This window comes from Anguilla rostrata, chromosome 14, assembly GCF_018555375.3.
Source record: "Anguilla rostrata isolate EN2019 chromosome 14, ASM1855537v3, whole genome shotgun sequence".
NCBI classification, from domain to species: Eukaryota; Metazoa; Chordata; class Actinopteri; order Anguilliformes; family Anguillidae; genus Anguilla; species Anguilla rostrata.
The window spans coordinates 27,120,639-27,137,538 of record NC_057946.1 but is presented as its reverse complement, the minus strand read 5'-3'; the positions used below and the strand labels follow the sequence as shown (position 1 = coordinate 27,137,538).

General features: G+C 39.0%; 1 protein-coding gene across 2 annotated transcripts in view; it reads right to left on the bottom strand.

Annotated features, from left to right (window-relative positions):
• grin3a (glutamate receptor, ionotropic, N-methyl-D-aspartate 3A) overlaps positions 1 to 16,009 on the bottom strand; it is a 31,645-nt gene extending 15,636 nt beyond the window's left edge. Inside the window, exons 1-2 of one of the 2 annotated variants that reach the window (XM_064308322.1) lie at positions 15,024 to 16,009; positions 2,080 to 2,684 (exon numbers count right to left, since the gene is read on the bottom strand). In XM_064308322.1, the coding sequence (XP_064164392.1) occupies positions 2,080 to 2,684; positions 15,024 to 15,755 (1,337 nt within the window). In that variant the 5' untranslated portion in view covers positions 15,756 to 16,009. The remainder of the gene's footprint in view (positions 1 to 2,079; positions 2,685 to 15,023) is intronic. The other variant, XM_064308323.1, reaches the window with a different exon arrangement.
• Between the last annotated feature and the right edge of the window lie 891 nt (positions 16,010 to 16,900).

The window sequence follows — 16,900 nt, the reverse complement described above, 5'->3', positions numbered from 1 at the left end:
TTTTATAAACAAAAATCGAAATGTTGAATCTGAAAAACACTTTCTGGTAGCAGTTAATGAAAGCCTATCGGTCTTGGCATTGTGCTAAAACAGAGAAAAAAGGCCAACAGGATGCTGGCTTATACTGTACAACAAAATGCACATAAATCATAGGCCGTTATATTGATGTCATGCAATGCATTTGTCAGAACACATTTAGGGCACTGTGTGCGGTTCTGGGCATCACACTGTGAGAAAGATGCAGATGGCCTTGAACAAAAAAAACATCAGGGCAGAGTAACTAAATTGGTTCCTGGTATGAAATGTCAATGTTATGAGTAGCAGGCACTTAATCTATTCAGCCATAGTCAAAAAGAGACAAAGGGGGCCATTTAAATTTAGGAAAAGTACACACAAGTGAACTAGCTGTGTTGTCAACAGAACAATTGTGCATAAGTGGAAATGAAGGTAAATGAAAGGTAAGTTAGGTAAATTCAATACTGACATTAGGATATATTGCTTTTAAAAAAAAAAAAATTTTAAACACAGAGTTGTCAGTGCATTAAACAGCTTGCCAGATCATTCAGATGAGACAGAGGCCCGCAGGGTTTCCAGGTCCAATTTAGCTACAGACCAGAGGCACAGGTTCTCTAATCTGTAGCTAAATGACAAGCCTGGATGGGCTGATTGGCCTGTTATCCTCATTATGTATTCATTTGCAAAGAGGCTGCAAAAAGAATTTGAGCACCAGAGTAAAGCACTAACAAACCCTGGAAGCAATCTGGTTTTCATGAACTATTTCAAATTCTTAGGATTTACTTTAAAGAGAGTAAATTTAAGATTTGACAAAGTGGGAGGAATCCGATGGGAACAATGATTCAAAAATGAATGCAGAGTAGTGCTATATTTCTATAGCGGCCATATTAGCCCCATGGTCTGTTAGTGCCAGTGCAGCTTGTATACAGAGTACTGAATGTTAGAAACCATGGATAATGAGTAAAATTTAAAATTATGCAAAGGCACGCCTCTCAACTGCTCAGATCTCCAAAGATATGTACTAAATACTAATATGTACAGATCCACAGAAACATAAATAATTCAATCTAGCATGTTCAAAAATAATGGGAATAGGGAATACACTGAAAAGAACATATATAAAATATATTCATTTTTATACAATTAGTCAGACTAGCCAGACACAAATGGAAATGTGGCCACTGAAAGATCAATGCTTATTTTATTTTCTAAATCAAATGGTGCTGAAGCTCAGACTAAACAAAAAAGATCGGGTTTTCAAGGGACACAAAGGTACTGGAGCGCTCGAGTGGGATGCTATATACTGTACATAGTGCACAGAATTCAATTTAACCTGCATGAAAAGCGATGTTACAAATATCAGTATATATTTCTCAGTCAGTTTGGAAAGTGTAAATCAAGAGCGATAACTCCAATGGAATCACATTAAAAAGTCTAGTGTTAAATCAACTCTTACGGAGTACATACCGTCCCTATGGTCCCAACTGGAGTAACAATGGACATTTCACTGTGACTATTCTGAACAGGCTGCACATAACAAAAACATAACATAAATATAAAACCCCAAAGAATTTTCTGCGCAAATTTTAAATGCTCTGATATTCCTGTTTGCACCATTGCATGAAAACACACCCTGTGGCAGAAACCTATGCATTGGAAAGCTATGCATTGGATTTCAATACCATTATCCAAGCTAATTTTACATAAATCTTGTAGGAATCCACTGAAAATGCACTCACACACACACACAAATTTATTTCTTTACTTGTGAGGACTTACCATTGACTACATTCATTCCGTAACATCTAACCCTAACCCTAACCCCAACCACTACATGCCTAACCTTAACCTAATTGTAGCCCTAACCCTAAGTCCTAACCCTAAAACCAGCAAAAGGTCCCCACCTTGCGTAATTTTCCTCATATTTCTATCCTTGTGGGGTTCTCACAAAGATAGTGATACATGTCCACACACACACACACACACACGCATGCACAAACACACCCCCACACACACACAAATTGGGCTGCTTTACCAAACATTAAATAAATGCATTTTTTTTACCTGGACAGGTATTTCCCTGAGGTGAGTGCTTTCTCCTCCATGGCCATGCAGTTAGTGGTGCTGGGAAGCAGAGCCAGCTCTGGGGACACATACGCAGCGGTGCCCACCGCCCTGGCCACCAGCTCCAGGGCGTCCTGCACGTAGTGGTCCAGAGCCGGCTCGGACATCTTCCCGTGCGCCAGAATCCCCATTGGCAGGCCCTCTGTCCGTAGCTCTTCGACATTCTGCGAGTCTCCCAGAATCCACTGGCATTCCGGGAGCTCCAGACCAAACTTTGCAGCGGCGCTGAATATCTTTTTAATGTCCATTATGTCGCATCCGAACGTCACCACGGTCGACGAGAGGTCTCTTATGGACTCCAGGTAACCCTGCAGAGAAGGCTGGAGGTTGGGTTTTGCGCCGCCGTACACCGAGATGTTGACTACGGGTCCCAGGTGAAATTTGGAATTATTGCGGAGCAGGAGAAGGAAGTCCGAGACGTTCCACTCCGTGCACAGCACGAGGCTGACGTCGTACCAGGCGTTCATGGACAGGAGGGAGAAGAGAAGTTTCACCTGAGGAGTCGGGGGATTCTGCATTTTCATTTGAAAATGTAGTGGATTCTGCTGGGGAGAGAATGAGAAGTTTTTTTTATTTTTAATCAGCGGTTCTACAGTATGCTGAACATTGATACAGGCTGGGAAAACAGCTACCGCATTACATATTTACCCTAAATTGCAGCATTTAACCACATATTATATTACATAACATGAAATCTTCTGCAGCATCAAAAGTTAAACCAGTTAAAGTCCTAATTGTGAGCATACTGTGAAACTGAAAAGAAATCCAATCCAAACCCAATTTAAACAAACCCATCTCAATGATATGCTTGGATTATTTATTAAATCCAAGAGTTTGATTTAAAATCTTAAAATACATAATTGCATTATTATTTCATAAGCAAAGCAACTATGGTGAGATACATTTCCAGAAAACCAAATAGGCTTCACACCTTTGCATCTAGATTTAAACATTAGGCTACATTTCTTAATGAACACAAGCAGAGCTTGTCATGGATATGTTTTGTGTAATCAAATGAAACAAAATTAATTAACTCTTTTATTTGCATTACATTACGGATGGTAGGAAATCATCATGAAGTTGTAACAGACTGCTTTTAACATTTTTCTGTGCTATAGAAAGCTGAATTTTTCTTTTAAAAAGAGGACAGGCACAAGCGGGCATTACGTGCATAATAGCCTACTAGGCTATTAGTTTGTATACAGTCTAAGGAACAAACGATCCTTACCAGACAATTTGGGCATTTAGAAAATTCCACCTTGATGGATCTTTTTGGTATCAATTAGAAGAAATGTGGATGAAAATGTGGAAGAAAAGAGGACGTCTGGTCAGCCTAGAATTTAGAATGCTTCAAATTTGCAACCCAAAGAGAAATAACCCTGTTGTCTACTTTACTAGACAGCAGGGGTACTTGATATTTAGATAACTAAACACATTAGCCTTTGCCCAATTATTAATTTGAACCTGTACCCAGTTACTAATAGGCATATAGGATTTACATTAATCTCAAATGATGTTCTTGTTGTCCTGGATGTCTCCAAACATACTGAAATTGACTCAATATGAACAAACAGGTTCTACAACAGGAAATGTGTTTGAAACTCGGAAGCCTTGAGAGTTATATATACGTGGTAAGATGAACCTGACTCCACTTTGTTAATCATTTTGATCGTTCAACGAGTGCGCTGTTCGTAGAGGTCGTCTCTCTTTAGTTGATCCCTCATTTACTTGATTAGCTTTATTGTGCGCTGTCTCAATTGGTTACCCATAATTGCTTAATCAATTATGTGAGGCCCTATGCCAATTAAACTCTACCAAATTACAGCCCAAAAGTAATTAAATAGGACTAGGTCAGGGAAAAGGCTCTTCTACATAAAAAATACGACAGGTGCCAAGCGCACAAGCGTGGCCATTTCTGTTCATTTATAAGGATTTGGACCCCATTCCTCAGTTTGTCCTCAACCCTGACTGTCCAATGTAATCAAAGGTTACTTACACATTATTATAAGTAACTTAGTGGTCTGACACAGCTTCATTAAACCGCATTTGCTCAATGCAATGCAATTAAGGCTTTGGCTTTAAACCACAGACACATTTCTAGAACTCTAGGAACTGTCGGAGCTCTTGATCTCTGTTCTTGATGGTGTCTGTGGTATGCTGGCACTTCTATAAAGAAATAAACAGAGCTCGTGCTATCCTTTAATGACATTACATGAAGCTAATCTGTTACCATTTGTCAGTGCCCATTAATTTTATCCAACTATCACATTTTTCCCCCTAATAAGTCTTGCATTTTTAATCAGATTTATTCAGCTCCAGTGCTTATTAAACCACGATGTTCCCATCTCATACTTCACATTCCTCGTACTCTGTACGTTTCCTGAGCACTTCCATTCATTTGTATTTGTGTGCGTGCGTATGTATGAATGCAGTAATTGACACCAAAGCAACTGCAACCGACTCAAATATGAATAATTTGCTCAAGACAAGACAAGAAAAAGCTCAAAGGATACACATTTACTTTTACATTTTTACATACGCACATGAATCTTTAATTAATATTTATGGGAAGGGGCTATGCCAAGTTAACACTGCAATTTTCCAATGATTGTACGTCATTGCACAACTTTCAGTCTACTTTTCAAAACAGGAATAAAATCCAGTCACTGCCAGTCAGAAACTGGATGTCATGTTTTGGACAGTATAAGAGGGTTAGGCCTCAGGGCTTGTCTTTGCAAGCCTCAAACCGGCCTGGAACCACATGAAAAAATATCTGATGTGTCAGAAGTTCTGTCCCTGACATTTTCATCACAAAGTTTGAGGGACTCCGTGTGGCAGGGTCGCCAGAGCGCCCGTGTTAGCTAATAGGAACCGAGACAAAACGACAAGCTGAGAAAAATAAAGATCGATGACAGAGAGGAAGGTGGCTGTGTTTTACAGTTTTGGACTCGGTCCATGAGAAGAAACTCACTGAGCTGTAGCCGGAGCTGAGCTGAGCTGTCTCTGTGACATCAGCTCGTGACATGATGGGATAAAGTAATATCGGCAATAGGCAGAACCTGCCTCGAGCCCTCAGCAGCCAAATGAGTGTAAAATAGAGTAGCGCATGGTAACAGTCAATTAGCACCCCATTGCTATTTTATTTCACAACGGTATGAAACTGGGTAACATTTTTCTGCTTGTTTTTAAAGCTAAAACTGTTCTCAAATTCATATTGAAATTCACCTCAGGTGGTGAAAGAATACACACATAACTAAAAGACAAATCTGATCTCCTGCCACCAGTGGCTTAGGGCGAAAGTATATAGCCACAGTGAAACATTATAAGAGTCTATGGCTGGGATCCAGTCAACATTTATCCTTACCTGTGACTACCAAAAGCAAAATTTATTTTTAAAAAAATGTATTTTCTTTCGTCACAAAACCAGCTTAGCAATCTTCAGCAGTCACTAAATCTAACTCGCCGAATTGTAAAATTGTAATTGTGTGTGAAGTTGGAAGTCAATATTAAGGACAAATGTTGATTGAATGCAGGCCTAAATCTCGCAGTGTGCACCTTCCTGATATCGAACCACCATATTGAACCACCTTGCCGTAAATGGCATCAGTGTTTAAAATTGAACGCCATTAACTCATAGTTAAGGACTGGTATCAGCCCTTAGATAAAATCATTTGAAATGTATGCATTGTAAATTCTTGTTATCCGCACTGAAATTTCAGCTCCTGAAATGGTTTGGTCTTATCTTGATTTGAGGAGCCTTAAATCAATTTAAGTGTGTAACATAGTTGGAAGATTCAACAGTCACACATTCAGAATTTGTACTTCGTTCTATGTATCTAAAGTTCACTTGTGCTACAGTATACATAGCTTATTTCATGAATTATTTAGGGTGAAGATCAATTCCTGAGAGCATTTTAGTGACATCTGAACCACTAAAGTTATGGACAAAGGATGAACCTACAATCTTCCCTGCTAAAGAAGTCACATTTCCAGTTGAGAATATACCAGCAATGACGTGTAAATAAAGATACAAAAAATCTGGAGGACTCACAGGCAACTGTAAAGATCAGTAGTAGCGAATGCGCTATAGATATGCCTAATAATTCCCATCCGTGACTCGAAATCTCCCTTGGCAGAGTTCCTCCTTGGAGCTGATAAATGAAACACTTAGCAAAGCTGTTTAATTTCCCCTGTGGTCAGCTCCTAAGTGACAACAAAAAAACAGGCTAATCTATCCTGATTAAAATGAAAGCTAATCAGGGATTAAATTCAATATGTCAGTGGAGAGCAGGACTTGTGTTCCCACTAATAAATATTACTGGGGGAAAAAACGGATCCATTTTGTAGGTGAGCAATGAATCCCATAAAATAAGACGTTAGGTGGACAGATTGCTTACGCACTCCAGTTTATTAAAAGCTAAAATGCTAAAAAAAAAAAAAAAAAGGTCTCCCAATGGAAAGTGTTGTCGCCCTATTACCAGATTTACAATGACAAAGCTATTGGTAAACGCACATTTCAACTAATATGGCCAATTTGCAATGTATATTTGAATAAAATCTAGAACTTCAGAGATGGTAAGTGCAGCTCATTAGCAGTAACTAACTGTGGCACATGCTCACATTATCGTAATGCTTGCTCTGGAGCCACAAGGTACACAGCACCGAAACAGCACCGCAGGCCTGTTTGCGCATTCACACCCATTCATTTGTTTCCAGAGCGCTTATCTGTGGTGTTTCCTAATGGGCTGCAGTTGTTTAACAGCTGTACGGTTCGGCCTCGAGCGTTTAAGTGGTTTTTGTCGCAAACAGCCACTGCGGGCACAAAGGCAGTCTTTCTCTCCTACTTCCAGAGTTTAAATTATAAAAGAGACAAGGGGCTTTATTTGGAAACAGGATGGGTGACGGTGCACGACTGTGAAAACACTTGTTTGTCAGCTTGAACTATTTTAAACCGTGTCTTGGGGGAGCCATAATCCGTGTGTATTAATTCTGAAATAATTACCAAATCTGTTATAGGTACTGCTTTATATTTTGTCAACAAATTGCTTATAAGATGCTCCAATAACTACGGTAATGTAATTTCATGCAATATAAAAAAATTGAAGTCCTAATAAAGATTCTGTGGATGGCCCATTTCCTTGAATTTTTGTACCTCTGAAAATGCAGCCAGCTTGACCTCGTCCTTCCGTCTTGCATTAAATTCTTCTGCGGTGGATATTTTCAGTTGCCCCTCCCCCTCCTCTTACCCAGGTACCTCATCTTTTGTGCTGTTTGAAAATCTCCTCCACAACAGGCAGCAAGTGTTTCTGTCGAGTATTTGTCTCCATTAATGCTGCTCAGATTCTCATCTTTAGACTGTCAACAAGCCTTTCAAGTAAGGAAGCCATGCAGAGACATCAAACGGGTTCAGAGCAATGGCAAGTTAAATGCATAGTTTACTTTCTGGGGTGCTTTGATACTATTTCAGATTTTGTGCAGGTTTCTGACTGTGCGTAATGAAACACGTTTTAGATATTTACCGACGTTTCTGATGACCTGCTGGATTTACAGTGACTCACGATATAGGGCCATTCAAAGGTTGGGCTAAAGTAAGAAAATACGTGTCGAATACCACAAAAGTAGCTTGTACAGCTCATGAAGAGGTCTAAATTTAACTGTGGATTGAGAACAGCTCCACCTCTATTATTTTGATTTGTTTATTAAAATGTCTTCTGTTGGTAACTTGCTGCTTCTGCATGATGGCACAAGGAAAACACCCACAGCAAGGTTATGAAGCAGTATAAATCATATCATATTTACCCAGTATTTAAAGGCAAAAGTAAATGTGTCAATGTGCAACATAACAAGCTGTGAAATAGACCAGAAGCGTAAAAGTATGGGTTCAGTTCACTTGTGCTACACCAGGTCTGAACTGGAAGTTTACATACTATGTTCACTTCTGGTATACTGCACATAATCCAAGAAGCTCCTCTGTAGGGCATAGGGCAAACTATCCAGTTCAAGGGTTCTTTGTTGGGTTCAGGGGAGCTTTCACACTTTGCACTACCAAAGAGGGTTCTGTATAGAAATAAAAAAGGCTCCCTTATCGAGACAAGCGAAATAACCCTTTTTTCTGAGAGCGTACTGTACATGAGCACAATTTCGCAAGCATAGCCACGTCTTTACATCTGAAATTACATTTCATACTTTACACTTAGTTTGTGTTTAAGTGGTGGAAAATGTATCACTGCGATACTGTAGCAGTTAACAAATTATTTACTTTTATACTCTCCTTTAACAAAGCGCTTGACTGAATTATTCATGTTATTGAGAATCAGGCTGGAGTAAGAATGTCGAGGTGGCTAAAAGACTTAGGCCTCAGAACAGGATGTTGTTTTTGTGCACTGTTTACTGGACAAAAGTTATAGATACAGTAGGCAATAAATGCATAATTTCTGCCTTGAATGGAAATCATGGGAGCTGCCACAGAATTTGACACAGAGTGAGTGTCAGGGGGAGGCAATTGGAGGATACGCAAGACATCAGAAAGATTGTCTTCCGTCTGAATCTATACATAAATGGGATGGGAACACAGATTTGGCTGGGCTAACTACTGTATAACTATACATCATCATGGGGGGGGGGGGGGGGCGCAACCATGGAGGTAGGGGCTAACCAGTGGTCCCCAATGTTGCGGAACAGAGCGATCCAGCTGGGGTGCAGAGCGTATCGCTGCGAAATGATGTCAGCGTCAAACTGTTTTATTTCTCAGTCCCCGGTTCAGTTACGAAATGGCGCTCAACACAAGAATTATTATCCACTTTTTAATCTAAACAGCCAAGGTTACAACTTCCCTGTGTACAGACCCATCTATACGCTGCCTTCTGTACTGTGAAATATGCTTTAATTGAACGCTACATAAAAACGTCAAACTGGAGAATATGTTTGAAATTGGTCCGGGACCTCTTGCAGCCCAGTGTCCCAGAACGTCTCTATATTTTCAGGCAGCTGGGATGTGAGATGACAGGCAGAGGAGCCTCTCTATACCCCTGCTAGCAGAGCTGTCTGACATTAGGACCCCACAAGGCTCCCAGCTTTTGAAGCTTGCTAACCACAGATTCTGAGAAAAGATGGGTCTTTGGGTCCAGAAATTAATCTCAAAGCAATCAGATTTTCTTTCTTGAAATGCTTCTCTCAGGGTGTTAAGGTAATTTTGACACAAAACGTACAATAGGGAACAAAAGTCTGAAGACACTACCAAGTCCTGGTCGTTTTGATTATTTAGCAAGGAATAAAGAAATTATGATGCTCAAATTACACTTCTTATTCAAGAGTACATTATTGAGAACAAGGGGAGCTTATTAGGATGGCATTCCCACCACAGTCGCTGGATCTGAACCCAATCGAACATCTGTGGGGGCAGTTGGAAGAGGAAAAAGGTCAAGCAACTAGTAACTTCAACAGATCACCTGTGGGAAGTGCTGGGATGAAATGGAAGATGAGGCGTTGCATAAACTGATGGATTCAATGCTAAGCAGAGTGAAGGCAGTAATCAAGGTGAAAGGCGGACACACCTTTTACTAACACATTTTGAACAATACCAACACCCCTTTTTTACTTTATTGGTGGTCCTGGGAAGGTCCAGGGTTCGAATCCCAGGCTTTATGTGTGGAGTTTGCATTTTCTCCCCGTGTCCATGTCGGTTTTCTCCAGATACTTCAATTTCCTCCCAAAGCCCAAAGACATGCAGATAGGCTAATTGGAGACTATAAATTGCCGATAGGTATGAGCATGAGTTAGTGGGTGTTTGTCCTGTGATAGATTAGCCACCTGTCCAGGTTGTATTCCTGCCTCTCGCCCAATATACGCTGGGATAGGCTCCAGCACCTTCTGCGGCCCTGACCAGGATAAGCAGGTGTAGATAATGGATGGATGGATGGATGCTTGAATAAAAAGCATAAACTCAGCATTATAATTGTATTAGCCCCTGAAAAAATAAGATAAGAAATCAGTTCTTAGTAGTAACTTTTGGTCCCCACTGTATACATACTGTACAGCAGAATAATTATATATTTTTTGGAGGACTGTAGGGTGCAAGTACTGTAGTTTTTTGTAGTTTTGACCATCTTTTTTATTTCTATATGCAGACCTTAAATCTTAACTTATCTAATGTCCCTAGCTGGATATGGCCAAAAAAAATATTTACTATGATTTGTCATTTTTATTTTTTATTTATAATTTGTAGCAGCTAAAACTTATTTATAGATTGTACTACTTTTAGAGTTTTCTGACTATGTGAGCAACACAATACATGCGCTCCACTTCAATTATGTTTCATTAATGCACTTCTGATATTCCTCAACTAAGGTCCACTGCAGCCAGTGGAATCCATAAGAAACACAAAGTACAATACACAACTATGCCACACAACTATCAATATCAAGGCCTGAAGTAGAAAAGGGAGGCGGGAACTGAAACAAATCATTTTCCATTTACAAGAAAGGTAAATACCATCAAAATGAGAAAAACAGGCATGTCTTAACGCTACCGCTAAAGAACACAGCTTGGAAATACAAAGTGTTTGGTATAAAGAAGGGCTTAAATGGAGTGTGAAGACATTGAGGTTTATTAGTAGGATCTACCTAGCACAGCTACACAGCAGATGTGCTCAACTGTATGGAACAGAAACACACACACACACAAATTACCCATATGCTTATAAGCACATAAAACAGTAGAGGAAACATGTGGTTACAGGGGTTCTACCACTGGGCTGTCCAGCAAGAGGGTAGCTTCACAAAACATCAAACAATAAACCAGGTACGTCACCTGGTTACATATCAGCTGACCTAAAATGTTTGAAGACAATACCCCTTTGTACATGATTGATTAAAAAAACAAGAAATAAAAAACCACCATAGAGGATGCTAGATGGAAAGCCCATAAATACATTTAACATACTCTTACAGGTGGCAAACGTCCCAGAATCCTTCAATTGAACAAATGGCATTGCTTTTTAAATCACCAACTACTTTTCTGCACAGTTGCTACTTATAAGCACTACGTACACATTTCTTTGTTCTTGACAGAACATCCAACTCTGGAAATATTCTCATTGTTGACAAATAAAACAAATGCATTGTTCTAATGATCTTATTATCCAGTAAATACTATGCAAAATGCTACATAAAAATATAAAATCACTATCTTGGAAATTTGCCATGGAGAAGAAACCCTGTCACTTGACCAGGAGATGGTGCTAAGTACTGAATATATTTCCTCTTTAATTTTTCATCACCTAATAATCAATTAATTACACCATGTATAAAGCAACCAATGTATTATAACATGCCAGTAACAGAAGGAATGCTATTACCAAATATTTTTACATTTTAAATTTAAATCAATCACAAATGTATCATTGTTGATCCACCTAACAAATTATAAAGAAAAAATACACAATGCTGTGACAAAATCCTTACACCATTATCGTCTCCCTTGAGAATTCGATACCTAATCAGTATACACAATTTTAAAATCCAAAAACATTAGTCCGAGAAATGTCTGAATTTGACATTTAAAAAATAATAACCATCTGAACAGTGCTTTTCATACACTCTTTTAAAAAACACTTTCTGAAAAGGACACAGAGTATAGAAGTAAATTTATTGGGGACTTTAAATTTTTCATTATATCATTGTGTTTAGTTCTAGTTGAAACATTAACCATTGCTTAAAATTTTATGGGATTATGTATATGCCAGGGCTTATAAAGTGTATAATTTGTGTGATCAATACCCTATAAGTAGGGGAGAGTCACTATAAATTCACAATATTTAGCCTAGCACTTCACTTTTTAAATTTGACTTCAAACAGCTTTTACACATCCGTAGTCATTTGCCTTTTCAATTACATTCATAACTTAATTGAGTCGGATAATATTGAAATCAAAGTACTCGCAATCCGATGTTACATTCATACCACCTAGTTGGTATGATTGTAACAAAGGCGCGAAACCATTGTAACAGTAAATTAAAACGTATTATAATGCACGAATGCAGGCGTTTTCTGCACATACCAGTGTTAATAAAGGAAACACATTTCCAGTAGCAATGCTAAACCAGCCACATCATCTGACCATGAAGCATGGGGCTTTATTTATGAAAAAAAGAATGTACATAAACATTGACGCACAAGCAACTTCGTAACTTACCGTGGAGTGAGTTGAGGTAAAGTCCAAATCGATGTTTGTTTCTTAACACCCAGGTAAGCTTTTATAAAACAAATAGCCTAGCATGCAGATAAGTCTTGTGTGTGCTGTGCTTATTATAAATGGCCGTTTCTTTTAACCACTTGGAGCATCCAGAAGATGAGGCTGTCAACTATGGCTATGGCTATATGCAGGCAAATTAGCAGTAGGCCTACAGATTTAGCATTCAACACTGAATTTAACCGTCAACTGAATTAAATTCAAACACGCTGATGAGTAAAAACCTTTTCTCTAATAAATGTTAAATGCAATTTAAAATGCCTAGGATCTCCCCTAAAGGACACTACATGTATATGGTTTTCTGCACCATCTAGTGTCTTCAACCCAACGTCCAAATCTGAAGCCCTCTCCATGACCTCCCTGCATACCAGCCCTATCATTTTCTCTTTAAATGATATTCTGTAAACATATTACAACAAAAGAACACTTTGTTTGTCAATTAAACCTGTTGGCATAACAGTAAAAGCTGTTCATTTATACAGATCATTTTCTGGTCACATCCAATTCCCACTAGAATGCACTCTGAAAACCAAACTAACTTTTCAATGACAGAACTTTTTAAAATGATGTATGATTTGATTCATTGTATATAAAAATAAAACCTTATACCTGAAATTACTACATGCTTTTATTTATTTATTTATTTATTTTTATCTCTTGTTATCACATTGTTCTGTTCCTTAGGGAGGCAGTAGACGACTGAATTGCAAATGTACAAACATTTACATATACATTTATAGCGACCCTCCCCAGTGTAGGCTACGCATGCAGTTCTGTCTTTGACCTCTGTAACAGATTGGGTTTCAACACTTAATACTTGAGTTTCAATAGTTACATTATTATAAACGAAGCATATGTGGGAAAATCCAACAAAATATAGTGCATACAACAAACTCAGAGATATAGATGCTATGGTATTTAAACGCTTAATCGTTGCAACAGTACATTTTCTGGACCATTAGCTGTAATTAATAGGAAGAGCCATTTCAACTTAACTCGAAAACGAGCACAGTCACTACTGACGGAGAATAGTACAGCTCCTTCCAATGCTAATGTTCCTCCGTGCTTGTTGATAGAGTGTCTACCTGTGGCATACTGCGCGTACAATACTGAGATGTAATTGTCGAATGTCAATGAAAAACGTTTTTTTTGGCCCTATAATTGAAGGTATCTCCAAAAAAAAAAGAAGAAGCCATGACGCATCCATTTCCAAAATATTTTGCAATCGACTTAATCCGAATGTTGATCCAAATGATCTCCATAATACACTTTGCATAAGCAAAGAGAGACCGAATGGGACTTTAAATGTCACAGGTACGCCATGGCGAATTCCTTGAGCAGTGCTGTAGTGGGTGGAGTAGCTACACTATATGAAAAATCATTAGTGAGATGTACTGTTGGGACAAAAAAATAAAGAAATGAACAAATGAACTGAATTATCAATAAATAAATGGCTAAATAGATTTCCAATGTTTCCGCATCTGCTGACCTCTCTCTCTCTCAAATTCAAATTCAATTTTTTTCTAATTCAAATTGCTTTATTGGCAGGAAATACGTACATATTGCCAAAGCATCATAAATCAATTCAATATACATATTTACAGTGGAATACTAATAACAATGAACATTCTATAAACAAAAAACAGAACAATAACAATATTAATGTTCGATCTCTCTCTCTCTCTCTCTCTCTCTCTCTCTCTCTCTCTGTCTGTCTCTCAAAAGGCTATGCATTATTACTGATTAAATTTGGTTATGCAAGCTATATGGTTTCGCACTCTGGTCAGGAATAGGCTACATTCAATCAGCAGGCTCAGTCCACTAAAATATCACACACGCACGCATGCACACACACACGCACGTACGCACGCATGCACACACACACACACGTACGCACACACACACACACACACACACACACACACCTGTTAACCGAATTAAACAATGTCTATTGTATGTATTATAACTTCTAAAGCAGGAAGAGTTCTGGTACGTGTTCTACCCAACCGCACATGCAGTACCTAGTTGCGTGCGTTTGGAGACTGGTAATGAGAAGTACAGAAACGGATTTATAAGCATAGACAGAAACAGCATTGAAAACAGGGCTCAAATACAATATATCTATACAATATCAAATTTCCATCAAGAAACCAAATCACAATGTAATAAATAATAGACAGCTACCATCATATACATCTCACGATGAATCTTGTCTTCAGTGTTACACGTAATCGTACATCCGTATAGGATGTAGCGTAGCCTATAATTCACCGCGGTAACAGATCTACCGTAGAAGAGAGGAATGTATGGTAAAAACATAACAGAGAAAATCAGTCACTCACTCTGTGGTCTCAGTACTTTTAAAATACGACACCCGTGGTTGAATACACACTTAACATACAGCTTGAAGGTTGGATTTTATTGCCAAATATTTGTACCCTTTCCCACATGCAATTACTGTCACTGCTGCAACCTGAAAATGAAAACCGGAGCTAGCTATCCAATGTTCTGTTTTCATAGGGGTTAACTAAGTTCACACGAAGTTCTCCACTTCACCTCCTCAAATATTCAAATAAACCAAAAAATGGTTGAGAATAAAACAGATACTTCATGTTTGCATATAGACGTTTACTTACCTTACTTTGTCGCTTGAATTCATTTTCAACTATACTGATTACAGGGATTTGAAGTGCGGAAGATATGAATTCCAACTCCACGAGCTCGTCCCTGCTGTGTGGAAAAGCCATTATTGCAGACACTCCTTGAACAACTACGGTATTGCAAACACTTAGTAGAAAAGACATAGGATCCGAAAAGACTGGCGAAGATGAAGAGGAAAAGGAAAACGCAGGCAATTCCCCGAGTCCAGCTTCAACGGCCATCACCACCTCCAGAGACAAGTTGTAAGGTAAAAGACCTGCCATGCGGTTAAGTGTGTCCATGGCAAGCAACACTGATTCCCTTGGTAAAAACAGACTTGTTTCCCGCTCTACACTTTTGTTAACGTATTTACTTTTTGCGCCCTTGTGCAGGTTGTCTAATGAGCTCCTAGTTCTGCTGCTTCCCAAACCATACTCATATCCACTTTGAGAGCTTATTTCAAACTCTTCCTCCTCTGCGCTTCTCGTTACTCCCTCAGTGTCTCCGTCCCCCGCGAAGTCCTTCTCGCCGACGGCGTTGTTGCGGTAGCCACGGGGCTGCAGGTGCACAGCCCCGACTCTCACCGTGTGCCCAATCCTTTTCAGAACCTGGCATGGTTGTGGATGAGAGAGCGATTCTGGAACCCAAACAAGCACCAGGGTGCATGGCGCGAGCAAAGGGAGCAGGACAAACCTGCAAAAAGCACTCCAGAACCGCAAACCCGGCATTACTCAACAAATACCCTCGGTCCACTCGAAAAAGCGATGACTTCTCCTTCCACCTACACACCCTGTGCTCCCCACAAAGCTGCGGAGAGATCCGTCCTCTGTATTCCAGATATAGGGAAGTTATGCGCTTCTCTGTCCTGCAGGTTGGAGCCTAACTATGAGCACTACATTGAGAAATTATTAATTCCACGATAACTGCAACATATGGACATCACATCCCTTAATGCCAAAAACACGAACAATTAATAGCACGTTAATTTTTACATTTTCTTTGTTAAACAGCCGCAGAAATTGTGTGCAAATTATAATAATACATTAAAACAAAAATAGTATAGAGACAGATTTGACTTCATCGTAGAGGGGAAAATCAAAGAAAAGCTAGACGGTTCACAATGGACCAGTTCTGTCATTTTTATCCAGTAGTTTTATTCATATTTTCAAATTGTTATGTGCATGAAAGAATGTGTTTCCACAATACATTCCAATGTGTTGCGGTTGTTTTGTATTCCATTGAAAATAAGAATAGAAAATAGTTACACAAAATATATCCTTGGTAGGCTAATTGCATAAATAAATGAAAAAATGACAAAAATGACCGAGTTTCCCCTCAGTAATTCGAGGGGGGAAAAAATCACGCAGTCGCTTGGTTGTGCTCAACTCCCACAGAGGAGGTTGAACTGAGAAAACCCCCCAGCACGGGGCTCCAAGTGTTGAGGTTTTTGTTGCCAAACCTGTCATCACCTCTATTGGCATTTAGAAATGGTTGCCTCGGTGCATGAGGAATGTGCACGGGTTAGATAAATACGACGGACACAATATCAAAGTAAATATGAACTAACTCCTCCCTGCTAGAAACTGAACACAGCATACTGTATAAGTGATCAAGGCGTTACGTGTATCCTGAATCACGTGCGCCTTTAAAACGCGGCATGGAATTGCTAGCTTTACTAACTTGAGATACAATTTAATAATAGCTTTCTGTCATTAAGTTGTGTTTGCTAAATTCTACAACGAATTAATAAATATATGTAATGTTATCATATTTTCTTAAAACACATAGTTGATATTTGGTTATAGTTATCATTAGTAAATGTACAAAGCAGTCAGGATTTCCAGAACGGAAAACACTTCAGTTTAAAATCAGG